General features: G+C 50.2%; 1 protein-coding gene across 1 annotated transcript in view; it reads left to right on the top strand.

The window, feature by feature from the left end:
• Positions 1–13,712, top strand: part of ca12 (carbonic anhydrase 12) — a 52,962-nt gene that overhangs the window by 35,974 nt on the left and 3,276 nt on the right. The window contains exons 5-8 of the mRNA XM_082968232.1: positions 3,894–3,989; positions 4,689–4,752; positions 5,804–5,961; positions 7,507–7,633. Coding sequence (XP_082824358.1) covers positions 3,894–3,989; positions 4,689–4,752; positions 5,804–5,961; positions 7,507–7,633 — 445 coding nt within the window. The remainder of the gene's footprint in view (positions 1–3,893; positions 3,990–4,688; positions 4,753–5,803; positions 5,962–7,506; positions 7,634–13,712) is intronic.

The following is a 13,712-nucleotide window of genomic DNA, read 5'->3' as shown; positions in this document are numbered from 1 at the left end:
GCCCCTGTAAAAGGGTTAGAGGCAGAGAATCCCAGTGGAAAGAGGGGAACCGGCAAGGCAGAGACAGCAAGGGCGGTTCGTTGCTCCAGCCTTTCCATTCACCTTCACACTCCTGGGCCAGACTATACTTAATCATAGGACCTACTGAAGAGATAAGTCTTCAGTAAAGACTTAAAGGTTGAGACTGAGTCTGCGACTCTCACATGGGTAGGCAGACCATTCCATAAAAATGGAGCTCTATAGGAGAAAGCCCTGCCTCCAGCCGTTTGCTTAGAAATTCTAGGGACAATTAGGAGGCCTGCGTCTTGTGACCGTAGCGTACGTGTAGGTATGTACGGCAGGACCAAATCGGAAAGATAGGTAGGAGCAAGCCCATGTAATGCTTTGTAGGTTAGCAGTAAAACCTTGAAATCAGCCCTTGCCTTAACAGGAAGCCAGTGTAGGGAGGCTAGCACTGGAGTAATATGATCAAATTTTTTGGTTCTAGTCAGGATTCTAGCAGCCGTATTTAGCACTAACTGAAGTTTGTTGAGTGCTTTATCCGGGTAGCCGGAAAGTAGAGCATTGCAGTAGACCAGCCTAGAAGTAACAAAAGCATGGATTAATTTTTCTGCGTCATTTTTGGACAGAAAGTTTCTGATTTTTGCAATGTTACGTAGATGGAAAAAAGCTGTCCTTGAAACAGTCTTGATATGTTCTTCAAAAGAGAGATCAGGGTCCAGAGTAACGCTGAGGTCCTTCACAGTTTTATTTGAGACGACTGTACAACCATCCAGATTAATTGTCAGAATCAACAGAAGATCTCTTTGTTTCTTGGGACCTAGAACAAGCATCTCTGTTTTGTCTGAGTTTTAAAGTAGAAAGTATGCAGCCATCCACTTCCTTATGTCTGAAACACAGGCTTCCAGCAAGGGCAATTTTGGGGCTTCACCATTTTTCATTGAAATGTACAGCTGTGTGTCGTCCGCATAGCAGTGAAAGTTAACATTATGTTTTTGAATGACATCACAAAGAGGTAAAATATACAGTGAAAACAATAGTGGTCCTAAAACGGAACCTTGAGGAACACCGAAATGTAATTTTGATTTGTCAGAGGACAAACCATTCACAGAGACAAACTGATATCTTTCCGACAGATAAGATCTAAACCAGGCCAGAACTTGTCCGTGTAGACCAATTTGGGTTTCCAATCTCTCCAAAAGAATGTGGTGATCGATGGTATCAAAAGCGGCACTAAGGTCTAGGAGCACGAGGACAGATGCAGAGCCTCGGTCTGACGCCATTAAAAAGTAATTTACCACCTTCACAAGTGCAGTCTCAGTGCTATGATGGGGTCCAAAACCAGACTGAAGCGTTTCGTATACGATGTTTGTCTTCAGGAAGGCAGTGAGTTGCTGCGCAACAGATTTTTCAATTTTTTTTGAGAGGAATGGGAGATTTGATATAGGCCGCTAGTTTTTTATAATTTCTGGGTCAAGGTTTGGCTTTTTCAAGAGAGGCTTTATTACTGCCACTTTTAGTGAGCTTGGTACACATCCGGTGGATAGAGAGCCGTTTATTATGTTCAACATAGGAGGGCCAAGCACAGGAAGCAGCTCTTTCAGTAGTTTAGTTGGAATAGGGTTCAGTATGCATCTTGAAGGTTTAGAGGCCATGATTCTTTTCATCATTGTGTCAAGAGATATAGTACTAAAACACTTTAGTGTCTCCCTTGATCCTAGGTCCTGGCAGAGTTGTGCAGACTCAGGACAATGGAGCTTTGGAGGAATACCCAGATTTAAAGAGGAGTCTGTAATTTGCTTTCTAATGATCATGATCTTTTCCTCAAAGAAGTTCATGAATGTATTACTGCTGAAGTGAAAGCCATCCTCTCTTGGGGAAGGCTTCTTTTTAGTTAGCTTTGCGACCGTGTCAAAAATAAATTTCGAATTGTTCTTATTTTCCTCAATTAAGTTGGAAAAATAGGATGATCGAGCAGCAGTGAGGGCTCTTCGATACTGCACGGTACTGTCTTTCCAAGCTAGTCGGAAGACTTCCAGTTTGGTGTGGCGCCATTTCCGTTCCAATTTTCTGGAAGCTTGCTTCAGACCTCGGGTATTTTCTGTACACCAGGGAGCTAGTTTCTTATGACAAATGTTTTTCATGAGAACCATGAATGTTAGAATGTCTGTAGATGAGAACCATGAATGACAGAATGTCTGTAGATGAGAACCATGAATGACAGAATGTCTGAAGATGAGAACCATGAATGACAGAATGTCTGTAGATGAGAACCATGAATGACAGAATGTCTGAAGATGAGAACCATGAATGACAGAATGTCTGTAGATGAGAACCATGAATGACAGAATGTCTGTAGATGAGAACCATGAATGACAGAATGTCTGTAGATGAGAACCATGAATGACAGAATGTCTGTAGATGAGAACCATGAATGACAGAATGTCTGAAGATGAGAACCATGAATGACAGAATGTCTGTAGATGAGAACCATGAATGACAGAATGTCTGTAGATGAGAACCATGAATGACAGAATGTCTGTAGATGAGAACCATGAATGACAGAATGTCTGAAGATGAGAACCATGAATGACAGAATGTCTGTAGATGAGAACCATGAATGACAGAATGTCTGTAGATGAGAACCATGAATGACAGAATGTCTGTAGATGAGAACCATGAATGACAGAATGTCTGTAGATGAGAACCATGAATGACAGAATGTCTGAAGATGAGAACCATGAATGACAGAATGTCTGTAGATGAGAACCATGAATGACAGAATGTCTGTAGATGAGAACCATGAATGACAGAATGTCTGAAGATGAGAACCATGAATGACAGAATGTCTGTAGATGAGAACCATGAATGACAGAATGTCTGTAGATGAGAACCATGAATGACAGAATGTCTGAAGATGAGAACCATGAATCTTAGAATGTAGAACTCTTTTATGATTCCGTTAATCTTTGGTGGAAAATGAGAGACTGCAATGGGCGGGTTCACTGTGAAGTATTTTTAAAATGTTTGCTTTTCATTGTCATGTCTAAATGCAATGTAATTAGGAATAAGGGAATGGAGGTAAGGCCTCCAAATGTGAATCAGATGGGTAACTATAGATCTGGTGACGTCTCATGACATCTCGTTAACTTCTGTTCGTCAACTTAGTGGATGTAAACTTCTGACCCACTGGAATTGTGATACAGTGAATTATAAGTGAAATAATCTGTCTGTAAAACAATTGTTGGAAAAATGACTTGTGTCATGTACAAAGTAGATGTCCTAACCGACTTGCCAAAACTATAGTTTGTTAACAAGAAATTTGCGGAGTGGTTGAAAAAATGAGTTTTAATGACTCCAACCTAAGCGTATGTAAACTTCCAACTTCAACTGTAGTTAGGGTTATATACCTACTGACATTACCCTGATAAACTAGACAATATATAGTTAGGGTTATATATTATTACATTACCCTGATAAACTAGACAATATATAGTTAGGGTTATATATTATTACATTACCCTGATAAAACTAGACAATATATAGTTAGGGTTATATATTATTACATTACCCTGATAAAACTAGACTAGATATAGTTTGGGTTATATATTATTACATTACCCTGATAAGACTAGACTAGATAGAGTTAGGGTTATATATTATTACATTACCCTAATAAGACTAGACTAGATATAGTTAGGGTTATATATTATTACATTACCCTGATAAACTAGACTAGATAGAGTTAGGGTTATATATTATTACATTAACCTGATAAACTAGACTAGATATAGTTAGGGTTATATATTATTACATTAACCCGTGACTGATGGTAACATGAGTGTTTGTAACTACAGGGATCCTAACTTATCTCTCCCAATGTCTCTCCTCAGATGCATATGGTGCTCTTCAACTCAGACAAGTACCCCAACATCTCTGTGGCAGCAGACAAGTCAGACGGCCTGGCTGTCCTGGGAGTTCTGATAGAGGTGAGGAGGGTAGGGGTAGAGGTAGGGGCATCAAGGAGAGGGGAGGTTAAGTGGAGGAGAGGAGGTACGAGAGGAGAAGAGGTGGGGAGAGAAGAAGAGAGGAGATGGTGAGGAGAGGAGATGGAGAGGAGAGGAGAGGAGAGGAGAGGAGAGGAGAGGAGAGGAGAGGAGAGGAGAGGAGAGGAGAGGAGAGAAGAATGAGAAGGAGATGGAGAGGAGAGGAGAGGAGAGGAGAAGAGGTGGGGAGAGAAGAAGAGAGGAGATGGTGAGGAGAGGAGATGGAGAGGAGAGGAGAGGAGAGGAGAGGAGAGGAGAGGGAGAGGAGAGGAGAGGAGAGGAGAGGAGAGGAGAGGAGAGGAGAGGAGAGGAGAGGGAGAGGAGGGGTGAGAAGGAGATGGAGAGGAGAGGAGAATGAGAAGGAGATGGAGAGGAGAGGAGAGGAGAGGAGAGGAGAGGAGTGAGAAGGAGATGGAGAGGAGAGGAGAGGAGAATGAGAAGGAGATGGAGAGGAGAGGAGAGGAGAGGAGATAAGATACTCACTACAGACTTTCAGAAAGTCCCAAAATTGCTCCTTACCGTTTCCCCTTGGTCATCTTGGAATCTGCAAACATCAAAGGGATAGAGCCAGGTGGAGGGATAGGGAGTGATTTGGGACTGTCTATCAGGGAGCATCACTAACTAACTGTGCCTCTGCTGCAGGTCGGGGAATTCAACCCAGCGTTCAATCAGTTCCTCAAGTACATCAATGGTATTAAATACAGAGGTGCGTTTTAGGCTCCATTGGTTTATATGGTAATGGTTAGTGAAAACAACTGTTGTGTGTTTGACTGGTAGATCAGAGGGTGATGATTATTCCATTCCATTCTATTCTATTCCATTCCATTCCATTCTATTCTATTCCATTCTATTCTATTCCATTCTATTCCATTCCATTCTATTCCATTCTATTCTATTCCATTCTATTCCATTAATTCTATTCTATTCCATTCTATTCCATTCTATTCTATTCCATTCTATTCCATTAATTCTATTCTATTCCATTCTATTCCAATCCATTAATTCTATTCCATTCTATTCCATTAATTCTATTCTATTCCATCCTATTCCATTATATTCCATTCCATTCATTCCATTCCATTCTATTCCATTCCATTCATTCTATTCCATTCTATTCCATTCCATTAATTCTATACTATTCCATTCCATTCATTCTATTCCATTCCATTCTATTCCATTCTATTCCATTCCATTAATTCTATACTATTCCATTCTATTCCATTCCATTCATTCTATTCCATTCCATTCCATTCTATTCCATTATATTCTATTCCATTATATTCTATTCCATTCTGTTCTATTCCATTCAATTATATTATATTCCATCTTTTCCATTCCATTCTATTGCATTCTATTATATTCTATTCCATCCTATTCCATTCTATTATATTCTATTCCATTCTATTCAATTCTATTCCATCCTATTCCATTCCATTCTATTATATTCCATTCTATTCCATTATATTCTATTCCATCCTATTCAATTCTATTCCATCCTATTCCATTCCATTATATTATATTATATTCCATCCTATTCAATTCTATTCCATTCTATTCCATTCCATTATATTCTATTCCATCCTATTCAATTCTATTCCATCCTAATCCATTCTATTCCATTCTATTCCATTCCATTATATTCTATTCCATCCTATTCAATTCTATTCCATCCTAATCCATTCTATTCTATTATATTCCATCCTAATCCATCCTATTCCATTCTGATCCATTTAATTCTATTCTGTTGGAACATGTAGATCAGAGGGTGCAGGTCCCAGCCTTCAACATCCGCAGTCTGCTGCCTGCACTCCTGGATGAGTACTATCGTTACGATGGCTCGCTGACCACTCCCCCCTGCTATCCCAGCGTACTTTGGACTGTGTTCAAAAACCCTGTCACCATCTCACTCAAACAGGTTAGTCCATCTCACTCAAACAGGTTAGTCCATCTCACTCAAACAGGTTAGTCCATCTCACTCAAACAGGTTAGTCCATCTCACTCAAACAGGTTAGTCCATCTCACTCAAACAGGTTAGTCCATCTCACTCAAACAGGTTAGTCCATCTCACTCAGACCGGTTAGTCCATCTCACTCAAACAGGTTAGTCCATCTTACTCAAACAGGTTAGTCCACCTCACTCAGACAGGTTAAGGTAAGGCCCTTGGTTTGATGTCAGTCACGCTCGTCCGTTTTATAGACATCCCTGCAACATAAAACATTTACATATATATGGATTTATAACTGTATCTGAAACCACAATAAACCAAAGGTCTCTGTCTGAAACATCGCTGTCTGGCCCTGTCTCTGTCTGAAACATCGCTGTCTGGCCCTGTCTCTGTCTGAAACATCGCTGTGTGGCCCTGTCTCTGTCTGAAACATCGCTGTCTGGCCCTGTCTCTGTCTGAAACATCGCTGTGTGGCCCTGTCTCTGTCTGAAACATCGCTGTGTGGCCCTGTCTCTGTCTGAAACATCGCTGTCTGGCCCTGTCTCTGTCTGAAACATCGCTGTCTGGCCCTGTCTCTGTCTGAAACATCGCTGTCTGGCCCTGTCTCTGTCTGAAACATCGCTGTCTGGCCCTGTCTCTGTCTGAAACATCGCTGTCTGGCCCTGTCTCTGTCTGAAACATCGCTGTCTGGCCCTGTCTCTGTCTGAAACATCGCTGTGTGGCCCTGTCTCTGTCTGAAACATCGCTGTCTGGCCCTGTCTCTGTCTGAAACATCGCTGTCTGGCCCTGTCTCTGTCTGAAACATCGCTGTCTGGCCCTGTCTCTGTCTGAAACATCGCTGTCTGGCCCTGTCTCTGTCTGAAACATCGCTGTGTGGCCCTGTCTCTGTCTGAAACATCGCTGTCTGGCCCTGTCTCTGTCTGAAACATCGCTGTCTGGCCCTGTCTCTGTCTGAAACATCGCTGTCTGGCCCTGTCTCTGTCTGAAACATCGCTGTCTGGCCCTGTCTCTGTCTGAAACATCGCTGTCTGGCCCTGTCTCTGTCTGAAACATCGCTGTCTGGCCCTGTCTCTGTCTGAAACATCGCTGTCTGGCCCTGTCTCTGTCTGAAACATCGCTGTCTGGCCCTGTCTCTGTCTGAAACATCGCTGTCTGGCCCGCCTGTCGCTCGCTGCTGGCCCTGCTCGCGAAACATCGCTGTGTGGCCCTGTCTCTGTCTGAAACATCGCTGTCTGGCCCTGTCTCTGTCTGAAACATCGCTGTGTGGCCCTGTCTCTGTCTGAAACATCGCTGTCTGGCCCTGTCTCTGTCTGAAACATCGCTGTCTGGCCCTGTCTCTATCTGAAACATCGCTGTCTGGCCCTGTCTCTGTCTGAAACATCGCTGTCTGGCCCTGTCTCTGTCTGAAACATCGCTGTCTGGCCCTGTCTCTGTCTGAAACATCGCTGTCTGGCCCTGTCTCTGTCTGAAACATCGCTGTATGACTGAGATGTTTTGATTTTGTTCTACCCTTAGTTTCTGGCCCTAGCAACGGCCATCTACTCCTCCCACCAACAGGAGTTGGCCCCGGTGGCCATGAACAGCAACTACAGGAAACCACAGGACACTGACAACAGAGTTGTGCTCTGCTCTTTCCAGGGGGGTGAGTATGGTGCTACACTCCTACCACAGTACTACTACAGTACTACCACAGTACTACCACAGTACTACCACATTACTACCACAGTACTACCACAGTACTACCACAGTACTACTACAGTACTACCCCACAATACTACCACTGTACTACTACAGTACTACTACAGTACTACCCCAGCACTACCACAGTACTAATACAGTACTAGAACAGTACTACTACAGTACTACCACATTACTACCACAGTACTAGTACAGTACTACCACAGTACTACTACAGTGCTAGAACAGGACTACCACAGTACTGCTACAGCACTAGAATATTACTACTACAGTACTACCACAGTACTACTACCGTACTACCACAGTACTACCACAGTACTACCACAGTGCTAGAACAGTACTACCACAGTACTGCTACAGCACTAGAATATTACTACTACAGTACTACCACAGTACTACTACCGTACTACCACAGTACTACCACAGTACTACCACAGTACTACTAAAGTACTACCACAGTGATACTATAGTACTACCACATTACCACTACAGTACTATCACAGTACTACCACAGTACTATTAATAATCTATGGGCTGGTTTCCAGGACACAGATTAAACCTATTCCTGGACTAAAAAGCATTCTCAATGGACTAGAGAATCTCTATCGAAAAGGCTTTTTGGTCCAGGGTTTGGCTTAATCTGTGTCCGAGAAACTGGCCCAATGGGTTAGATCTGTTATTGGAGCATGATGATTAAGGCCTGAATGATGAATGGCAAAGCTTCTTCTTTTTCTGCAGCACTTTAAAAAGCAGCTTTAAATGGGGTGGGCTGGGGTGGGCCCTGTGGCTGGGGGGCTTGAGACTGGGGTGGGCCCTGTGGCTGGGGGGCTGGGGTGGGCCCTGTGGCTGGGGGGCTTGAGACTGGGGTGGGCCCTGTGGCTGGGGTCGACTGGGGTGGCCCTGTGGCTGGGGTCGACTGGGGTGGGCCCTGTGGCTGGGGTCGACTGGGATGGGCCCTGTGGCTGGGGTCGACTGGGGTGGGCCCTGTGGCTGGGGTCGACTGGGGTGGGCCCTGTGGCTGGGGTCGACTGGGGTGGCCCTGTGGCTGGGGTCGACTGGGGTGGGCCCTGTGGCTGGGGTCGACTGGGGTGGGCCCTGTGGCTGGGGTCGACTGGGGTGGGCCCTGTGGTTGGGGTCGACTGGGGTGGGCCCTGTGGCTGGGGTCGACTGGGGTGGGCCCTGTGGCTGGGGGGCTTGAGATTGGGGTGGGCCCTGTGGCTGGGGTCGACTGGGGTGGGCCCTGTGGCTGGGGGGCTTGAGATTGGGGTGGGCCCTGTGGCTGGGGTCGACTGGGGTGGGCCCTGTGGCTGGGGTCGACTGGGGTGGGCCCTGTGGCTGGGGTCGACTGGGGTGGGCCCTGTGGCTGGGGTCGACTGGGGTGGGCCCTGTGGCTGGGGTCGACTGGGGTGGGCCCTGTGGCTGGGGTCGACTGGGGTGGGCCCTGTGGCTGGGGGGCTTGAGATTGGGGTGGGCCCTGTGGCTGGGGTCGACTGGGGTGGGCCCTGTGGCTGGGGGGCTTGAGATTGGGGTGGGCCCTGTGGCTGGGGTCGACTGGGGTGGGCCCTGTGGCTGGGGTCGACTGGGGTGGGCCCTGTGGCTGGGGTCGACTGGGGTGGGCCCTGTGGCTGGGGTCGACTGGGGTGGGCCCTGTGGCTGGGGTCGACTGGGGTGGGCCCTGTGGCTGGGGTCGACTGGGGTGGGCCCTGTGGCTGGGGGGCTTGAGATTGGGGTGGGCCCTGTGGCTGGGGTCGACTGGGGTGGGCCCTGTGGCTGGGGTCGACTGGGGTGGGCCCTGTGGCTGGGGTCGACTGGGGTGGGCCCTGTGGCTGGGGTCGACTGGGGTGGGCCCTGTGGCTGGGGTCGACTGGGGTGGGCCCTGTGGCTGGGGTCGACTGGGGTGGGCCCTGTGGCTGGGGTCGACTGGGGTGGCCCTGTGGCTGGGGTCGACTGGGGTGGGCCCTGTGGCTGGGGTCGACTGGGGTGGGCCCTGTGGCTGGGGTCGACTGGGGTGGGCCCTGTGGCTGGGGTCGACTGGGGTGGGCCCTGTGGCTGGGGTCGACTGGGGTGGGCCCTGTGGCTGGGGTCGACTGGGGTGGGCCCTGTGGCTGGGGTCGACTGGGGTGGCCCTGTGGCTGGGGGGCTTGAGATTGGGGTGGGCCCTGTGGCTGGGGTCGACTGGGGTGGGCCCTGTGGCTGGGGTCGACTGGGGTGGGCCCTGTGGCTGGGGTCGACTGGGGTGGGCCCTGTGGCTGGGGTCGACTGGGGTGGGCCCTGTGGCTGGGGTCGACTGGGGTGGGCCCTGTGGCTGGGGTCGACTGGGGTGGGCCCTGTGGCTGGGGTCGACTGGGGTGGGCCCTGTGGCTGGGGTCGACTGGGGTGGCCCTGTGGCTGGGGTCGACTGGGGTGGGCCCTGTGGCTGGGGTCGACTGGGGTGGGCCCTGTGGCTGGGGTCGACTGGGGTGGGCCCTGTGGCTGGGGTCGACTGGGGTGGGCCCTGTGGCTGGGGTCGACTGGGGTGGGCCCTGTGGCTGGGGTCGACTGGGGTGGGCCCTATGGCTGGGGTCGACTGGGGTGGGCCCTGTGGCTGGGGGGCTTGAGATTGGGGTGGGCCCTGTGGCTGGGGTCGACTTGGGTGGGCCCTGTGGCTGGGGTCGACTGGGGTGGGCACTGTGGCTGGGGTCGACTGGGGTGGGCCCTGTGGCTGGGGGGCTTGAGATTGGGGTGGGCCCTGTGGCTGGGGTCGACTGGGGTGGGCCCTGTGTCTGGGGGGCTTGAGATTGGGGTGGGCCCTGTGCCTGGGGTCGACTGGGGTGGGCCCTGTGGCTGGGGGGCTTGAGATTGGGGTGGGCCCTGTGGCTGGGGTCGACTGGGGTGGGCCCTGTGGCTGGGGGGCTTGAGATTGGGGTGGGCCCTGTGGCTGGGGTCGACTGGGGTAGGCCCTGTGGCTGGGGGGCTTGAGATTGGGGTGGGCCCTGTGGCTGGGGGGCTTGAGATTGGGGTGGGCCCTGTGGCTGGGGGGCTTGAGATTGGGGTGGGGCCCTGTGGCTGGGTGGCTTGAGATTGGGGTGGGCCCTGTGGCTGGGGTCGACTGGGGTGGGCCCGTGGCTGGGGGGCTTGAGATTGGTGTGGGCCCTGTGGCTGGGGGGCTTGAGATTGGGGTGGGGCCCTGTGGCTGGGGGGCTTGAGATTGGGGTGGGCCCTGTGGCTGGGGTCGACTGGGGTAGGCCCTGTGGCTGGGGGGCTTGAGATTGGTGTGGGCCCTGTGGCTGGGGGGCTTGAGATTGGTGTGGGCCCTGTGGCTGGGGGGCTTGAGATTGGGGTGGGCCCTGTGGCTGGGGTCGACTGGGGTGGGCCCGTGGCTGGGGGGCTTGAGATTGGTGTGGGCCCTGTGGCTGGGGGGCTTGAGATTGGGGTGGGGCCCTGTGGCTGGGGGGCTTGAGATTGGGGTGGGCCCTGTGGCTGGGGGGCTTGTTGAGATTGGGGTGGGCCCTGTGGCTGGGGGGCTTGTTGAGATTGGGGTGGGCCCTCTGGCTGGGGGGCTTTAATGGATGAACTGGGATTAGGGTGGGATGAACCTTAGGTTAGTGCTGGGTTAGGGTGGGATTAACTGGGGTTAGTGCTGGATTAGGGTGATATGCACTGGGGTTAGTGCTTGATTAGGGTGGGATGAACTGGGATTAGGGTCGGATGAACTGGGGTTAGTGCTGGATTAGGGTGGGATGTACTGGGGTTAGTGCTGGATTAGGGTGGGATGAACTGTGGTTAGTGCTGGATTAGGGTGGGATGAACTGGGGTTAGTGCTGGATTAGGGTGGGATGAACTGGGGTTAGTGCTGGATTAGGGTGGGATGAACTGGGATTAGGGTGGGATGAACCTTATGTTAGTGCTGGATTAGGGTTGGATGAACTGGGATTAGGGTGGGATGTACCTTAGGTTAGTGCTGGATTAGGGTGGGATGAACTGGGGTTGGTGTTGGATTAGGGTGGGATGAACTTTGGTTAGTGCTGGATTAGGGTGGGATGAACTGGGGTTGGTGTTGGATTAGGGTGGGATTAACTGGGGTTAGTGTTGGATTAGGGTGGGATGAACTTTGGTTAGTGCTGGATTAGGGTGGGATGAACTGGGGTTAGTGTTGGATTAGGGTGGGATGAACTGGGGTTGGTGTTGGATTAGGGTGGGATAAACTTTGGTTAGTGCTGGATTAGGGTGGGATTAACTGGGGTTAGTGTTGGATTAGGGTGGGATGAACTGGGGTTAGTGCTGGATTAGGGTGGGATGAACTGGGGTTAGTGCTGGATTAGGGTGGGATGCACAGGGGTTAGTGCTGGATTAGGGTGGGATTAACTGGGTTAGTGCTGGATTAGGGTGGGATGGACTGGGGTTAGTGCTGGATTAGGGTGGGATGAACTGGGATTAGGGTGGGATGAACTGGGGTTAGTGCTGGATTAGGGTCGGATGAACTGGGGTTAGTGCTGGATTAGGGTGGGATGTACTGGGGTTAGTGCTGGATTAGGGTGGGATGAACTGGGGTTAGTGCTGGATTAGGGTGGGATGAACTGGGGTTAGTGCTGGATTAGGGTGGGATGAACTGGGGTTAGTGCTGGATTAGGGTGGGATGAACTGGGATTAGGGTGGGATGAACTGGGGTTAGTGTTGGATTAGGGTGGGATGAACTGGGATTAGGGTGGGATGAACCTTATGTTAGTGCTGGATTAGGGTGGGATGAACTGGGATTAGGGTGGGATGTACCTTAGGTTAGTGCTGGATTAGGGTGGGATGAACTGGGGTTGGTGCTGGATTAGGGTGGGATGCACTGGGGTTAGTGTTGGATTAGGGTGGGATAAACTGGGGTTAGTGCTGGATTAGGGTGGGATGAACTGGGGTTGGTGTTGGATTAGGGTGGGATGAACTTTGGTTAGTGCTGGATTAGGGTGGGATAAACTGGGGTTAGTGCTGGATTAGGGTGGGATGAACTGGGGTTAGTGCTGGATTAGGGTGTGATTAACTGGGGTTAGTGTTGGATTAGGGTGGGATAAACTGGGGTTAGTGCTGGATTAGGGTGGGATGAACAGGGGTTAGTGCTGGATTAGGGATGGATGAACTGGGGTTGGTGCTGGATTAGGGATGGATGAACTGGGGTTAGTGCTGGATTAGGGTGGGATAAACTGGGGTTGGTGCTGGATTAGGGTGGGATTAACTGGGGTTGGTGCTGGATTAGGGTGGGATGAACTGGGGTTAGTGCTGGATTAGGGTGGGATGAACTGGGGTTAGTGCTGGATTAGGGATAGATGAACTGGGGTTGGTGCTGGATTGGGGTGGGATGAACTGGGGTTGGTGTTGGATTAGGGTGGGATGAACTGGGGTTAGTGTTGGATTATGGTGGGATGAACTGGGGTTAGTGCTAGATTAGGGTGGGATGAACTGGGGTTGGTGTTGGATTAGGGTGGGATTAGCTGGTGTTGGTGCTGGATTAGGGTGGGATGAACTGGGGTTAGTGCTGGATTAGGGTGGGATGAACTGGGATTAGGGTGGGATGTACCTTAGGTTAGTGCTAGATTAGGGTGGGATTAACTGGTGTAGGTGCTGGATTAGGGTGGGATGTACCTTAGGTTAGTGCTGGATTAGGGTGGGATGTACTGGGGTTAGTGCTGGATTAGGGTGGGATGAACTGGGGTTAGTGCTGGATTAGGGATGGATGAACTGGGGTTGGTGCTGGATTGGGGTGGGATGAACTGGGGTTGGTGTTGGATTAGGGTGGGATAAACTGGGGTTAGTGCTGGATTAGGGTGGGATGAACTGGGGTTAGTGCTGGATTAGGGTGGGATAAACTGGGGTTGGTGTTGGATTAGGGTGGGATTAACTGGTGTTAGTGCTGGATTAGGGTGGGATGAACTGGGGTTAGTGCTGGATTAGGGATGGATGAACTGGGGTTAGTGCTGGATTAGGGTGGGATTAACTGGTGTAGGTGCTGGATTAGGGTGGGATTAACTGGGTTTAGTGCTGGATTAGGGTGGGATGAACTG

Source organism: Salmo salar, chromosome 23 (genome assembly GCF_965601325.2).
Source record: "Salmo salar chromosome 23, fSalSal1, whole genome shotgun sequence".
NCBI lineage: Eukaryota > Metazoa > Chordata > Actinopteri > Salmoniformes > Salmonidae > Salmo > Salmo salar.
Note: the sequence above shows the minus strand (reverse complement) of the source record. Positions and strands in the feature narration are given on the sequence as shown.